Source organism: Alligator mississippiensis, chromosome 10, assembly GCF_030867095.1.
Source record: "Alligator mississippiensis isolate rAllMis1 chromosome 10, rAllMis1, whole genome shotgun sequence".
In the NCBI taxonomy this organism is placed as follows: Eukaryota; Metazoa; Chordata; order Crocodylia; family Alligatoridae; genus Alligator; species Alligator mississippiensis.
This window is the reverse complement of record NC_081833.1, coordinates 15128128-15142269: the sequence shown is the minus strand read 5'-3', so window position 1 is coordinate 15142269 and position 14142 is coordinate 15128128. Positions and strand designations below refer to the sequence as shown.

At 42.7% G+C, this 14142-nt stretch overlaps 1 protein-coding gene across 1 annotated transcript in view; it reads left to right on the top strand.

Moving 5' to 3' along the window:
• MAPK1 (mitogen-activated protein kinase 1) overlaps nucleotides 1-14142 on the top strand; it is a 52949-nt gene that overhangs the window by 14149 nt on the left and 24658 nt on the right. Inside the window, exons 2-3 of the mRNA XM_006269319.4 lie at nucleotides 7985-8167; nucleotides 9615-9804. Coding sequence (XP_006269381.1) covers nucleotides 7985-8167; nucleotides 9615-9804 — 373 coding nt within the window. The remainder of the gene's footprint in view (nucleotides 1-7984; nucleotides 8168-9614; nucleotides 9805-14142) is intronic.

The following is a 14142-nucleotide window of genomic DNA, read 5'->3' as shown; positions in this document are numbered from 1 at the left end:
ACTGATTATACCTCCCAAAATCCTTGTGAGGGTCATGATGCTATATATTGCTCCAGAGGTACACCAATACATCGCTCCATATTGTATCAGCACTGATGCAAGGAAAATTGACATTGATTATTGGCAATCAGCTTTTTTTGGCTGATGTGGCCGATACTGTTACCAATAAATGCTGCATGCATGCATGGGTCAGGAATGCAGTCTGGCAGCTTGGAGAGCATCCCACGGGTAAGTCTGTGGGGGAAGGGGCATGCAGGCATGGGGGGGCAGATTGAGGCCCCCATGGTGAAGGAGGGAGTGGGGCAAGGGCGGGGTCAGGTACTGTTCAGTTGGTGTGGGACAGAGCCATGAGCAGCTCATCCAGAGTGGGGGGCAGTTCCCACCTCTGCACTCACCCCAGGGGAGGAATGGGAGGCACATGCCCCCTGAATCTGTGCGCAGGGCAAAGGTGATTTCAAGGCCAGGGGCCATGCTTGGGGCAGGTGGTGGCACTGGGAGGGAAGTAGGGCAAATTTTGGGGTGGCTATAGCCCCCTCCCAGTACAGCTGCTGCCTGCCCCAAGCACAGCCCAAGCCCAGTCCCTGCTGAGAAGAGCCCAGTGCAGCCCCAGCCCCGAGCGTACAGTGGGCAGCCCACCCTCGGCCCACATACGGATGCAGGGGTCATATGCACCCCATGCCTCCCCCAGGGATGCATGCAGTGGCAGGAGGCATCCCCCTGCACTCCCCGAACGAGCTGTGGCTCCGTCCCATGCCCTGCCCCACCCATGCAACACCTGCCTCTGCCACGGCCCCACTTCCTCCCTCACCACAGGGGCTTCAGTCTGCCCCCCATGCCCTTTCCTTCCCTGCCCCTTGCCCTCCATAGACTTACCAGCCGGATGCTGCTCTCCAAGGTGCCAGGCTGCATATTGGCCAATATAGCTCATTGTTAATTGGCGGTTGGCATTGGGCCAAAAAATCTTTATTGGTGCACCCCTAGTAAATATTATCTGGAGAAAATATAGCCAGTTGGTAACAAACATGCTTCCTCATGGAAAAAGTGAGCGATTGCATAAGGATTCTAAATTTGAAATTTTAAGTCCATGTAATGCTTGTAGATGCTGATCCTTAGATATTAGGAGCCTTGTCTATTGACTTAGTGAAAAAAATTAAATTACTAATTCAGAGACTAACTTGCGACTCAGTGATGGTCTTGAGCCATGGGTATTCAACCCCTGGCCTGTAGAACAAGTCCATCCCAAAGCCCCACATCATCTGGCCCTCGGGGCTCTCCACTGGCAACGAAATACGACAGTGAGAGAATGGTGGTACTGCTGCCCCGCCACCAAATTTCCAGATCCATGGGGACCCCTGGGCCCTGTGTGCTGCATTGTGCACCTTATCACATTGTGCAGGGCCAGGTGGGAATGGTGTCAGGCCCCAGGGCCCAATCCAGGCATGTTGGAGGATGGGAAGGCACAGTGCTGGGTCCCAAGGCCCATCCTGGAGTGCTGGGGTTACAGGGGCAGTACCAGGCCCCTGGGGACCAAACCCAGTGGGAGGGGCAGCTCTGGGCCCCTAGGGACCAATCCTAGTGTGGAGGGCTGGGGGGAACAGTGTCAGTTCCTTGGTACTCAATCCTGGTACATTGGGACAGGAAGGGGTGGTGTGGGAATGGGTGCTGCTGGGCCCCAGGGCCCAATCCTGGTGGGCCCTGCCCCACTTATTTGGTTTGCAGGGCCAGAAGGTTGAGCACTTTTGATCTAGAGGGGAATATATATGGAGTGGTATTGAACAGTGTTGATGTGTAGAAACCACCCTAAGGGCTGACTAAGTGAGATTTTGGTCTGCTTACTGATACTCCCAATCAGGATTCTAGTTGTTCTGTAGTGTGCATGGAAGTTCCCTGTGCTGCTAAGTGATTCTGCCTTTTTTACAAACCAAGTACTTGCGCATATACCTGTGTATGCTTGAACATCCATAAAAATGAGTTTTTTAATGGCTATTTTAATTTTGAATGCAATTTAATGTAATGCTCTTTGGGCACCTATACACATGACGGCTCTGTTCTGACACATGCTAATTAGCCTGACACCTGTCCTTGGTGCCAAAAAAGTTAAAGTTTAAGATGACAAAAGTTTTGAGGCATAAGGAAATGCAGAGGACCCATGCAAGGGGCTGCGTGGTTAGGAGTGGGGTAGAGGTGTAGATGCAACTAAATTGCATAAGAAATGGAGCCAGCTAAGCCGAAGGGTGAGAGGGGCAAGACAATTGTATAGCAAAGAATATACAAGAGACCCCATGCAACAATACTGCATTTGAGTAGGGAGGTGGCTTTTAGGCACACTCAGAGTTACAAATGGAAGGATGCAAAATGTAGTTGAGGTAGATTTAATTTATTAGAAAATGTTAAAGTTCAAGTGACAAAGTTCAAGGCAGAAGAAAATACAGGAGACCCGAGTGAGGGGCTACATAGAGGATGGGGTTTGGGGTGGGAACGTAACTAAGTTGCATGTAGAACGTGCAGCTAACTAAAGCCCAGAGGTGAGAGGGTGGGAAGGGAGGGGGGTGGGGGGAAAACATGATGCTTATACGCTGAGGAATATATCGGGGACCTCACACACTGATGCTGCATTGGGGTTGGGAGATGGTTCATAAAAACACACAGTTACAGATAGCAGCATGTGGGATACAATTGTGGGGGTAGGGAAGGGTCTGGGATGAACAAAGTCCTCAGAGTTTGCTAGATGTAGCAGTGGGGTGGGAGCGGGGGGCAGTCAAGCAATCCCCCTGTGTCACTTTTGGTTGTCAGAAGTTGCAGTGAGCCACTATACTGAATACATCTTGATTTTTCTCTTCAATCCCACAGCTCAGCTGTCTTTCTTTCCCATTTCCAGTAATTCCTGTTTCTTAACCAGCCTTAAATGTTTGGCAAACATGATCAATTGGGCCCCAAACAGTTCACCCCAAATACTTCTGTTTCCCCCTCTCCGCTTGTTGAATTTGATTAGTGTGGCCCTGCCCTCCATGAGGGGGAGCTGGGCCAGGTTGCCTTATGCTTCATCTATATACAAATTTTTGGAGGATCCCAGGACTCTTGTGACAAAAACACCCAGTTCCAGTCATGAGTGGGGGGGGGGGGGGGGGGGGGGGAGGGGGGGAGTGCTAATTAGCACATGGATCCTTTGTGGGGTGTGTCTGGAGTACTGTGCAGTGCTGAACTGTGGGGTCACCATGACTTGAAATGCTGTTGACTCTTCTTGGGCCCAGCCTAATGAACTCTGAGGTAAATCATGAACTTTTTATATCATGCATAGTTTGTAGTATGGGTCAGTAGGTGCAAAAGTGCTGCTTAAAAGCGTGTTTATGGAGTACCTGTGCTAAAATTTGCAGCAGTTTCAAAATAAGAAATGCATCGGTTCTGGATAAACTTAAGGACTTAGGTACCTGTAGTAATTTGCCTATATGGTTAATTGTGTTTATTCAGAGTCATTGTTTCCAAATTTGCTTCTCTCTTCTGTGTGGTCTGGGAGAGTAGGGTCTGACAGTAAAGGTGTGGGGAGGGAGAAGGACTGCAGGGGAAAGGAAGTTGGGAGGGCAAAGGGGAATGGGGCTAACTAACTCCCCAGATCTATTTTTTCCTGCTGTAACAGGGGGTAGGGAGCAAATTCAAGGCAAACCTCCAATAATTTGATTCTACAGGTATAGAATTATAACAAACTTATAAATTGTCCATATATAGGATCTAATTATTGGAGGGTCATCTTATTCAGGGTGTCTTATTTGAGTAAATACAGTAGTTTCTATTTTGTATGTGCTTTTTTTTGTGAGCTTGCACAGGCTTTGCAGTAGTAGGACGCATACTCAGTTACCACATTACAGTATGATGCTGATGAGATACTCTGATATGAAGGGAGACAAGTGACTGTGCAGGATGTATACTAAAAAGGAAGCTGGTTATATCTTTACCACATGTACCTTGCTTTTTTCCCACATTGACTTGATATAAGTTCACTGTCTGAAGGTGCAGTTGTTTTTGCTGTTTTAGGATTATTATTCTCAGTTTTTCTGAGACTGTAGCTCAATTTCATTATAGTTTGTAAAACAGCCACCTCTCAGATTTTTAATTTTTAATCTGTGGATTAATATTCAGTTAGTCTGTGCAAAGTGGGAAGAGATTTATGTCGTCTTCCCACAAATACCTGACCTTGGGTTCATTTGAGAAGGAAATTTTTTTAGTAGAAGTGTTTTAAGGCTTGAGAAGCAATTCCCTCTTTTTTATAAATAATAAAAAATATGATTAAGTAACATTAGTAATTGGGAGTATTTTATTCCCAATATTAATTTTGCTACCCCTTTGTATGTTATCTGTGTGCTTTGAAATGAATCTAGATTTTTTTTTTTTTTTTTTTTAGTGTGGAAGAACAAATGTACTTCAGTCAATGCAGAGGGGAAGTAGGTGGTTTGTGTACAATAACATGAACAGAGTAAGATTTTTTTATTTTTTTTTTTATTCCTGTCTAAATATGGCTCATTCATTCCTCAGATATTTCTAGTTTAGTCTTGTCCTGACTATCTTTGCTTTTTGTAAACAAATAGTAGAGGTGGTCAACAAGAAGTTATCTTGGGTATCAGAGTGAAGCTCTTATATTTTCAACCAGTAATGTAACTGAGAGGACAGCAGACACAAGTGCTGCCTTCAGAGGAGTGAGGGCTAGGGGCAGGGTGCAGCATGTACAAATCCCCCTGCCGCAGCTGGCTGCTGGCCCCTTTGCCCCATGCAGAGACACTGTCCAGGCTGTGGAGCTGTTCCCTACAGCCTTCCAAATGCTTTTCCAAGTTCCATCCCAGATGTATGGTATACATGTGTTTTGGCATTTTTTTTGTTTCTTAATTTGGTACTTGTGGCATGAATTCTTAATAGTTGGCATGATATTCATATCCAAATACCTGTAGCATTTGGCACTTTGAGAGCCTTAGTCTTATGCAAACATTACATCCCAGATGCCCCTGAAGTAACTATATGCACTATTCCCATTTTATGGCTGGAAATGAGTCGGATTAAAGGGAATTTCTGTAAAGTTTATAATCCAGTGTGGTGGTAGATAAAAATGGAGGGTGAGGTAGGGAGGAGCTAAAGGATGGCTATACTGGTAATGGTGATTTTGTAGCTTCCAGGCACTTGACCTGCAGACATAATCTTTCCATGTAGCTTTTTGAAATGCATTCTTATTTCCTGAAATGTGACTTCTCAAAATAGATGAAGGGGTTAGGAAAGGGATGGTGGTTAAAATGCTCAGGATTCTTTTGAAGAGGGCCCCTTTTATTGACCATGTTCTCCCATATGGCTCTACTCTACCTGATCATAAAGATATCTGAGCCTCTCAGAAGACATTAGAAGGGGCTCAAGCTTTTTGATGTTTATTTATAAAAATTTGCTAGACCTGTCTGGCCACTTGAGTTTTATACGTGTGTGAAATTTTGATGGATAGATTCACAGTTGCCTTCTTTCTACTAAAACTAGGTTAGACAGAATTCATTTTTTATTTTTTAATAATTTTGACAGATAATATCGATTGTTAGTCTTTAATTTGATTTAAATTTTTATCGATTTTTGGTAAATTTTCAAGATTGTGCAGTTTAATCCCTCATTGTGGCAAACCTAACTACTGTAGGACTACCAGCTGAGTGGCAGAGCTGCCATCAGTCCCAGTTCTGCTCACCTATAGCTCCCTTGCCCAGTGTCGCTTCCTCTTCCTTTGTTCTGAGTCCCATGGGGTTTTGGGGAGTTGCAGTCCAAAGTACAGGCAACACAGTTCTGTAGGACTGCTCCCCCTCTCTTTGCACATTCCCTCAGATGTCATTTTTCTTACACCCCCTTTCTATAAATTTCAGTTATTAACAATGGAAATATTTTTTCATAGGTCTGAATGTAAAGTGAAATCAACATTTATCAAAGTTTACCAATAAAATTTGAATCCTGCCAAGCCTAAATCGAACTTGTAACTTTTGTTTACGCACACATTCTAACAAGAACTTAGGAAGCAAAACACCCCTTTGTGAACCTTACTTCTGGTCCTAACTGGCCATAAGGGTTGGTTTGTTTTGTTTTGTTTTTTAATTGATGTTCTTGACTAAAGTATGGATTGTCTGCTCAGCCTTTCTAAATGAAAAAATAACTGATTTTTTTTTTTTTTTTAAATGACACTTGATTTGTTGCTGTTAGTAGGAAAATGGAAAGCTACCTGAAGTTGTAAGCGTTTAAAACATGTTGAAGTATAATCTTAATATATTCTGCAGTATGTTTTTCCAGTGTTTTCAGTGTATCTAAAAAGAAATCCGTGCTCTGGAAAACTCAAAATACATACTGTATTTTGGTTGTCCGATACTATATGCTGCCTCTAGGATTCAGTGCATCTGCCTGAGAGAACACATCACTGTCTGTGCCATTTACCTTGGACAAGATCTGTATAGGTTTCCCTCACTTTCTGTGGGGTCTGTTTGAGCAGACTCAATCTTATGTGACCCCTTTTATACCAAAAATTTGTTATGTGAGGGGTAAATTCACTCTTCCGTGATCGGTGTAGTGGAAGCTCCCACAGTCAGCTGCTTTGTACAGTGCATTGTGGGAGTGAGGTGCACCAAAATATAGTCTCTTGTGTGGATCTGTGCTGCTTGCTCGTTGACTACGACATGTGTTTCTGTAGTTGCCATCTCCATTATGATAGTGCCCTGTGCTTGTGTGTACTGTCTGCTGTTGATGAGTACCAAAATTGTCTTGTAAAAGTGGTAGAAATGGATCTGGGGGTCAGTACAGTCAAGGTCTTGGAACATATCCCTATTTGTTACATCGTAAAATGGGTTTCCTTTATGCAAATTTGAGTTATGCATGGTTTTCCAGGAATGCACATACAATAGAGCTGTGCGAAGCTTTGGTAGCTGATTCAATTCAGAGGAGATTCGGCCCAATTTAGGGACCGAATCTCCAAATCCAAATCAAATTGGAAGACCAATTAAAAGCTCCGAATCTATTCGGAAAAGCTTTGGCCGCTTCAGAGATTTGACCATGGACTAAACAGGCAGCTGACACAGCTGTCTCTAGCTGGTAAGTGTAGGGTTGGGGGAGGGGAGGGATTGGGGCTGGGACAGGCTGCCCAGCCAGGGCAAGAGGGAGCATTACTTGGATGGGGGCATGGTAGCACTGGGAGCAGTGACTCTGCCCTGCTGCTGCTTGCCCAGCTGGGGTGGGGGAATCTGCCACGAGTGCCCAGAGGCCCCAATCACCGTTGCTGCAGCCAGTGAGTGTGGGCAGGGTGTTTTTTTTCTTTGTTTTTTTTTAATTGGAAGGCAGCCTTGGGGGGGCAGCTTCTCCCCCAGCTGATCCAAGTCACCGAATCTCTCTGAATCCGTGCTGAATCTGCTTCAGGGCAGTGATCCAAATCTCCAAATTGAATTGCTGTTCTCCGAATCGGCCAAATCCAAATTGAATACTTCCCTATTCTCACAGGCTTAATGTATAACATAAAGTGAGGAAAATCTGTATTTTAGTAAAGGTGGTTAGTGGGGTTAAGAGAGTATTGTTTTCAGAAATTGGCACCAAGGCTATGGAACTTGCCATTTCAGAGCTAATTACCATAAGCATTTTCATGTTCATCTCCCCTGACTGGGCTTCCTAACTACTGAATTCCAAAAGAAAAAAAAAAAAAGGGAAAAGGTATTTTCCCAACAGGTGGGTAAGAAGGAAGAATTCTTTCCTGGTTTTAATTGTAACGACCTGGCAACAACAAATACAGTGGGAGGGAATGCAGTGAATACCCCAGTTAATCTAATGGTTGGTGCAATACAGCTAAGTTGGTTGGCAAATTTAAAAATGTATGTCACTCATACATGGCAACTGTTACAGGATGTGCCAGTGCCAAGATTCTGCTTTATTTACACTCTTGCTTGCTGGATTGATCAGGCTTAATACTCCTCAATACTTAATATTGTTAATTCTCTTCCAGCTCTGCCTATGATAATGTCAACAAAGTTCGAGTAGCTATAAAGAAAATCAGCCCTTTTGAACACCAGACATATTGCCAGAGAACTCTGAGAGAAATCAAAATTCTGCTGCGTTTCAGGCACGAAAATATTATTGGAATCAATGACATTATCAGAGCTCCGACTATTGAGCAAATGAAAGATGTGTATCCTTTTGAAGGTTTGATTGTTGCACATGATGTGCTTTCTTCTTAATTTTAATTTTCTGTGTCTGTTGAAGTAAAGGTTACTATGTTGCAGCCAAGTGAAAGGAAGGTTTGGTGATGCTCACTTAAATTTTACAAGGCACTGGAAACAAAACTAATGTAGGTAACTACAGTACATTGCCTGTTCTGAAGCAGTCCAGAAATAACCCCCAAACTTCAGAGCTTCTTGCCAGTAGACTGCTGCTTTGGCTTCTCAGTCTACAGTGTTAATATTTGACATTTTCTGAAATGTTCTGAATAAGTTAAAATACCCAGTGTGGCATTTCATGTGTTATGCAATAGTAAGAGTGTAGTGTGGTTTAAAAGTTGATGTCCATCTTGGGTTTTACTTGAACAGGCCAGCAAAATAGGGTTTTTTAGGTTTATTCTATAGAACAAAAGATTCTCCTGTTGTCTGGATCAGGGATAGGTGATATTTGGCTTGCAAAATGATTAGATCCACCCTGCCCTCATAGCATGTGGGATTGGCAGTACTCACCTTGGCCTGGTGTGTCCCACTTCTCTGTTTAGCCTAACACAGTGGATGCAAGGTGCTTTCTTTTATTCAATAAATGATGCAAAAGTAGGTGTTTTGAGTATAGCTAAGACTCAATGTGGGTCTAATGGTTCTTGGGAATTATTTGACTTCTGGGGGAAAACCAATTACATGAGGTAATACTGTTTTGATTTGATTGAGTCCTGGCACAAAGGGCTGGTTCTCTGCATTGGGTTTATGTAGTTTCACCTCCAAGTCTAAAATTTCCTCTGTACCAGATAGAAACCTCAAGAGGGTAAGGGGAGGTGAGCTGTCAGTTCCTTTTAAAATTGAGATGGTGGAAGGGGGAATTTTCCTGTAAACAAGGAATGTATGGATGCAAAAAGTATAGTTTGTGTTTTATCCAGAATGACAAATGTAAAGAAGAGGGCAACTCAAGCTCTGGACTTGGATTGTTGGAGAAACGCTGGTTAGAAATCAGACTGCTATAAGCTTAATTTCCTTCACATCTACTTACCATTGGAAGCAAGCATCATCTTTTCAATAGTTTATTTCCCATTATGCTAAGGAGTCTTCATTTCTTGGCAAGGAAGATGCAGATTTGATCACATTATAAGCCAAATAAAACAAGCTTTGTAGGAAGAAATAGAAAGCTTTCTTGTAATAACCTGAAAGAATTGTATGCAGTTAATATTGTAAAGGCCTTGATCATTGAATAAGATTAATCTGAACTGAAACTTCTGAGATCAAAGCATCCAGATTTTAAAATTCAGAGAGACAATAATACCAATGCCCAAAATTTGTTTCCATTTCTTCATAATCATAAAACAATGTGTAGTTCATGGTACAGTGTTTGGTTATCTATAATGAAGCTAAGGGTTTGTTTGCTGCCTTACATCTGATGGCTTACAGATACATCGTGCAAGATCTCATGGAGACGGATCTTTACAAACTTTTAAAGACTCAGCACCTCAGCAACGACCACATTTGTTATTTTCTTTACCAGATTCTGAGGGGGTTAAAATATATCCATTCAGCCAATGTGCTGCATCGTGACCTCAAACCTTCCAACTTGCTGCTTAACACCACTTGTGATCTCAAGGTTGGTTGAAGTCTTTTTACAAATTCTACTCCTTTGCACTTTGTGCTGTTGTGGAATTCTATGCTTTTCCTGGTAGGATTGCCAAAACTGTCTTCCATTTTGTTTAAATATTATTTAGCTTAGAATAGCTAAGAACTCCATATTCTGTTAAGTGATATTTCTGTGTTTAATCCATCACAATTTCAAAACCCCAAGGGAGTTTTAATATACATTATTTTCCACTTAATGCGGGTCACTTGGAAACAACAGCTGTTTATCATAAACTAATACTAGACTTAATTTCCACGTGCCAGGTTGTAAAATATTGTCTGTGAATCCCATAGGCTTTCCCTTTTAATGCATTGATTTTTAATTTTAAAGAGTTAGATCAAAGATTTATTTTATTTTATATTTAGAATGTGTAATCTCAGTAGTCTTGTGGCATTTACACACTGATATTTTTTTTTTTTCTGGACAGAAAAAGTGAATTTGCGACAGCCACTCTTCAGTGAAATAGTATAGGGCAGGGTGGCCAATCTGTTGCATAAGTGGCATGGGCAGTTGCTATGTGGCAGATCAGGGAGGGGACAGGCAGCACAGGGCAGGAAGTAGAGTAGGAGATCAGGCAGGGATCATAGAATAGGGAGCAGAAACCAAAGCAGCTGCATGGTCAGAGGAGGAATTTCGGTGTAGCTCTTGAGGAAGATATTGGGCATGTGTGACATGGCTGCCAAAAAGGTTGGCCTGCACTGCTGTAGGATAATATAGAATCACAAGTAGTGTTGATGCCAGGCTGAAGCTGTGTGGAGGCTAATTCTGGGGGTTTTTTAGCACTAATTTCCTAAGAAGCTATTTCATGTCTGAAACTTCCTGAGAAGTTGATTTCTGGTTACCATAGTACTTGCTTAAAGTTCCTGCTCTTAATCATCCAGTATCTTGCAACGAGAAGCAAGTGATGGAGGTATATTCACCATGTGTCTAGTGCTTTCTTATTCTTGCTGTGGGGTTGCAGCCATTTTGGTTAAAGCAGTCTCTTTTAAAGGCATAATCTCCTTCAAGAAGAGAAAAGGACATCCTTTTTTTGGGAGAGCTAGTAGAATTTCAGAAGAATCTGTTTATATGTACTTATGTATATTCTGAAAGAGCACAAGGCGCTATTTTGGCATGGACGAAGGTTGCCAAGAGAAATGTTGAGGGAGTTGAGGCAAAATTGCAGAATGTGACTTTTATAAGCACTGTTTGTTTCCTTCTCATACTCTAGCATTTCCATAGTGTGCCTTGTGTGCCCTTTACGCATACAGTCCCTGCTTGACCTGGCTTTGCAATGTCTGTATAGATCAGGCACTTCATTGGGTTTTTTTTTGGTGCTTTTATATAAAACTTTGTCAATCAACTGTTAGATAAAAGTGCCAAAACCCCACTAAAGTGCCCAGCCTGTACAGACACTGGGAGACCTGGGTCCAACGAATGTGCTGCCGCCTCCTGGGAGTACATGGAGTTTAAAAAGTACCTTTTGGGGAGGGGGGTTAGCGTCTGCAAGCAGCCATAGAGCAGTGAAGCTGGAAGGGCCCTTTGGAGGTATAGTCCAACCCCTTGCTCAAGGTAGGATTATCCCTATCTAAACTATTCTATATAAATCCTTGTCTAACATATTAAAACTGTGCAATCAGCCCTGTGGCACAGCTACAAGGCATATTGCCCAAAGACAATAAAAGCATCCTAACCTGCCCAACAGATACAGCAGCAGGATGAGGACTGTCCATGTCCTGTCACTGCAAGTGTTGTTAAAATGCACTTTGGAAATCCAAGGAAGAGAGCAGTGTCCCCTAACCCTGAGGAAGGCAAAACTTCCCACAGTCCTACCAGTGTGACCATGGTGTAGAATTTCTTCCCATCCCAAAATGTAGAGATCAGTCTAACCTTGAGTGGAAGAGCAAGACCCTTTTTAACCAAGATTTTCTGGGTTTTATAGTCACAAACTCCCCCAAGACCATTTTAAGCTGGGCATAAGGAAAAACTTTACTGTCCAAGCCCCCAAGGCCTAGAATAGACTCCCTCCAAAGGTGGTGCAGGCACCTACTCTGGACTCTTAAAAAAACATTTGGATGCTTATCTTGCTGGAATCCTTTGACCCTAGCTGACTTCTTGACCCTGGAGCAGGAGGCTGGACTCTGATCTTCTGAGGTCCCTTCCAGCTCTAATGTCTATGAAATTTAGTTCCATGAGGAGCCACTGGCACATACCAGTGAAAATCCTCAACCTTGGCTGCAGCCAACACTCAGCAATTCTGAAAAAGGGATTGCTTTGTACTGCCCCACACTTGAACTGTGACACCAGGAAGGAAAGCAGCTATTGGCAGTAGTGTACGTTCAGACTGGAGCACAAGAAACATGAACTTGGGCACGAGTGTTGGAACTTGGCTCTTGATGCTGGCCTGGTCCATCTTTGTCTGCATATATGTATAAATATAGTCATTGTTAGAGGCAAATATAAAATGAAGCTCACTATGCAACAGAACAGTCTTGAATCCAAAGTTGCACCTTTCCAGAGGAAGAGTTTCTTCTACGGCTGGTGTTGGCAACCTATGGCTTGTAGGCTGGATCTGGTACATGGAGGTCTGATCAGGCATTGGGGGATTGGTGATACAAAGTTGTGCTGTGCTGTTTGGCCCCTCCACAATGTTACTCTCTACTTGTATGTAGTAATGAAAAGAAACAGGTTAGTTTTAGTGACTTTTCTTTTGGGGCTAGAGCTCTAAGGTTATCTTAAGTCTTCCAGCTGTTATCATTAGTCTTCTTACCTGCTGTCCACAACTTTGATCTCTGCAAAAAAGTTAAATACAGCGTAAGCACTATGAAAAAGGAAAGTTACTGCTGCAAATTATGTGGAGGGTACTTCTGGGTGAAATGCAGATTTTAGAGCAGTTAAGATTTCTTCTGATAGGAAAATAACTTCAGTGAGTTCATAAACGTGATTCAACTCATGCCAGATATGTTCATAGATACTTGACCTGTCCATTTCCCCTTGGAGGAAGGAAGAAGCATGGTTTTAGGTAAATCCCTAAGTCAAGCCAAGCAATTTACTCAAGGCCTGTCTTGGCACTAATTTATCTTGTTAAAATATGGGAAAAGAACTTTGAAAAGCAACATGATTCAAAATGCCAGAAGAACTTGGTGTTCAAGAGGTGTTTTGATTTATATTGGATGGACTTACCTGAGCTTTTTTCTCTTTTAAAAATATCTTTGCTTACAGTTTGTTCAAGCATTTTACTAATTACTTTTGGTCAGTGAAAGACATTGAGTTGCTCCAGCCATTGTTTCCTTTTACTAGAAATTTAACTTTTATGTGAAAGATTCCTTTCCATTTTCATTGCTAGGAGCTAGAGGGCTGCCTTCTATTGTGCTGTGAGTGTGAGGTATTTTTCTAACTGGCTTGTAAATAATTGTAAAATTGTTCATGTTCCTCTTACTCTTTTGCTTGCTTTAGAACTTCACCAGTTTTTGAAAAGCAGCAGATGTAATCCTAAAAAGAAGTGATTTAGAGCAAGACATTTACAAAGTAAAGTTTTTGAGAATCGGCCTACAGCAGTAGCTGAAAAGCCGAATGAAGGGTAGACGAAATGTAAGGATGTTGACCCTTCCTTTATTTAGTGTCAGTGGCTGCTGACCAGTTCCCCTTGACTGTGAAGGACTTGCTGCCACACCCAGTCTCTTTTGGGGCAAAGCTTGGTTGTGTGCGTTTCTTTTTACTTTTGACCATGAAACTTGAGCAGAGCATCACACTGAAGAGTTCTTCCTGTCTTGGTGTGCCAGACTCTAAGGCCTTTTCCCTCATGAAGACCCCAGATCAATGTGTGCTGGGAGGAATCTACCAGCTGAACCAATGGTAGCTGATCCCTGCCGTTCAACATGTAGTTGATTCTTCTAATCTTCCCCCAGGCCTCGCTTGCCTGTATCTCTATCTCTATCTTGTTCTTTTTCCTTCAGGACCTCCTAACTGACTTCCAAAGCAGAAAGGTCTACCCAGGGCTTTGCAATCAAGAAGAGCTGATCTGAAATCCTTTTCAATTCATGCCATATTCATGAAAGTAATTAGTTCAGCAGCATGTAAGGGTCTTGCCATCACCTCAAAGATTGTATTTTTTTCTGAAGAGCCAATGCATTCGTACTTCCCACAGACACGCATCCTTCTCTGCTGCTTGGTGTGCTTTGAACCAGGCCTGCATTTGCTTTTCCTTCTTTCTGAGCTCTCAGCTCACTAACTTCCTCTTTTATCCTGTGCTTCATTCTGTCCACTGAGTGCTGAAGATGTGCCAACTCTTATTTTTGATTTGAGTTTCCTTTCTTCACTCATGGAAAG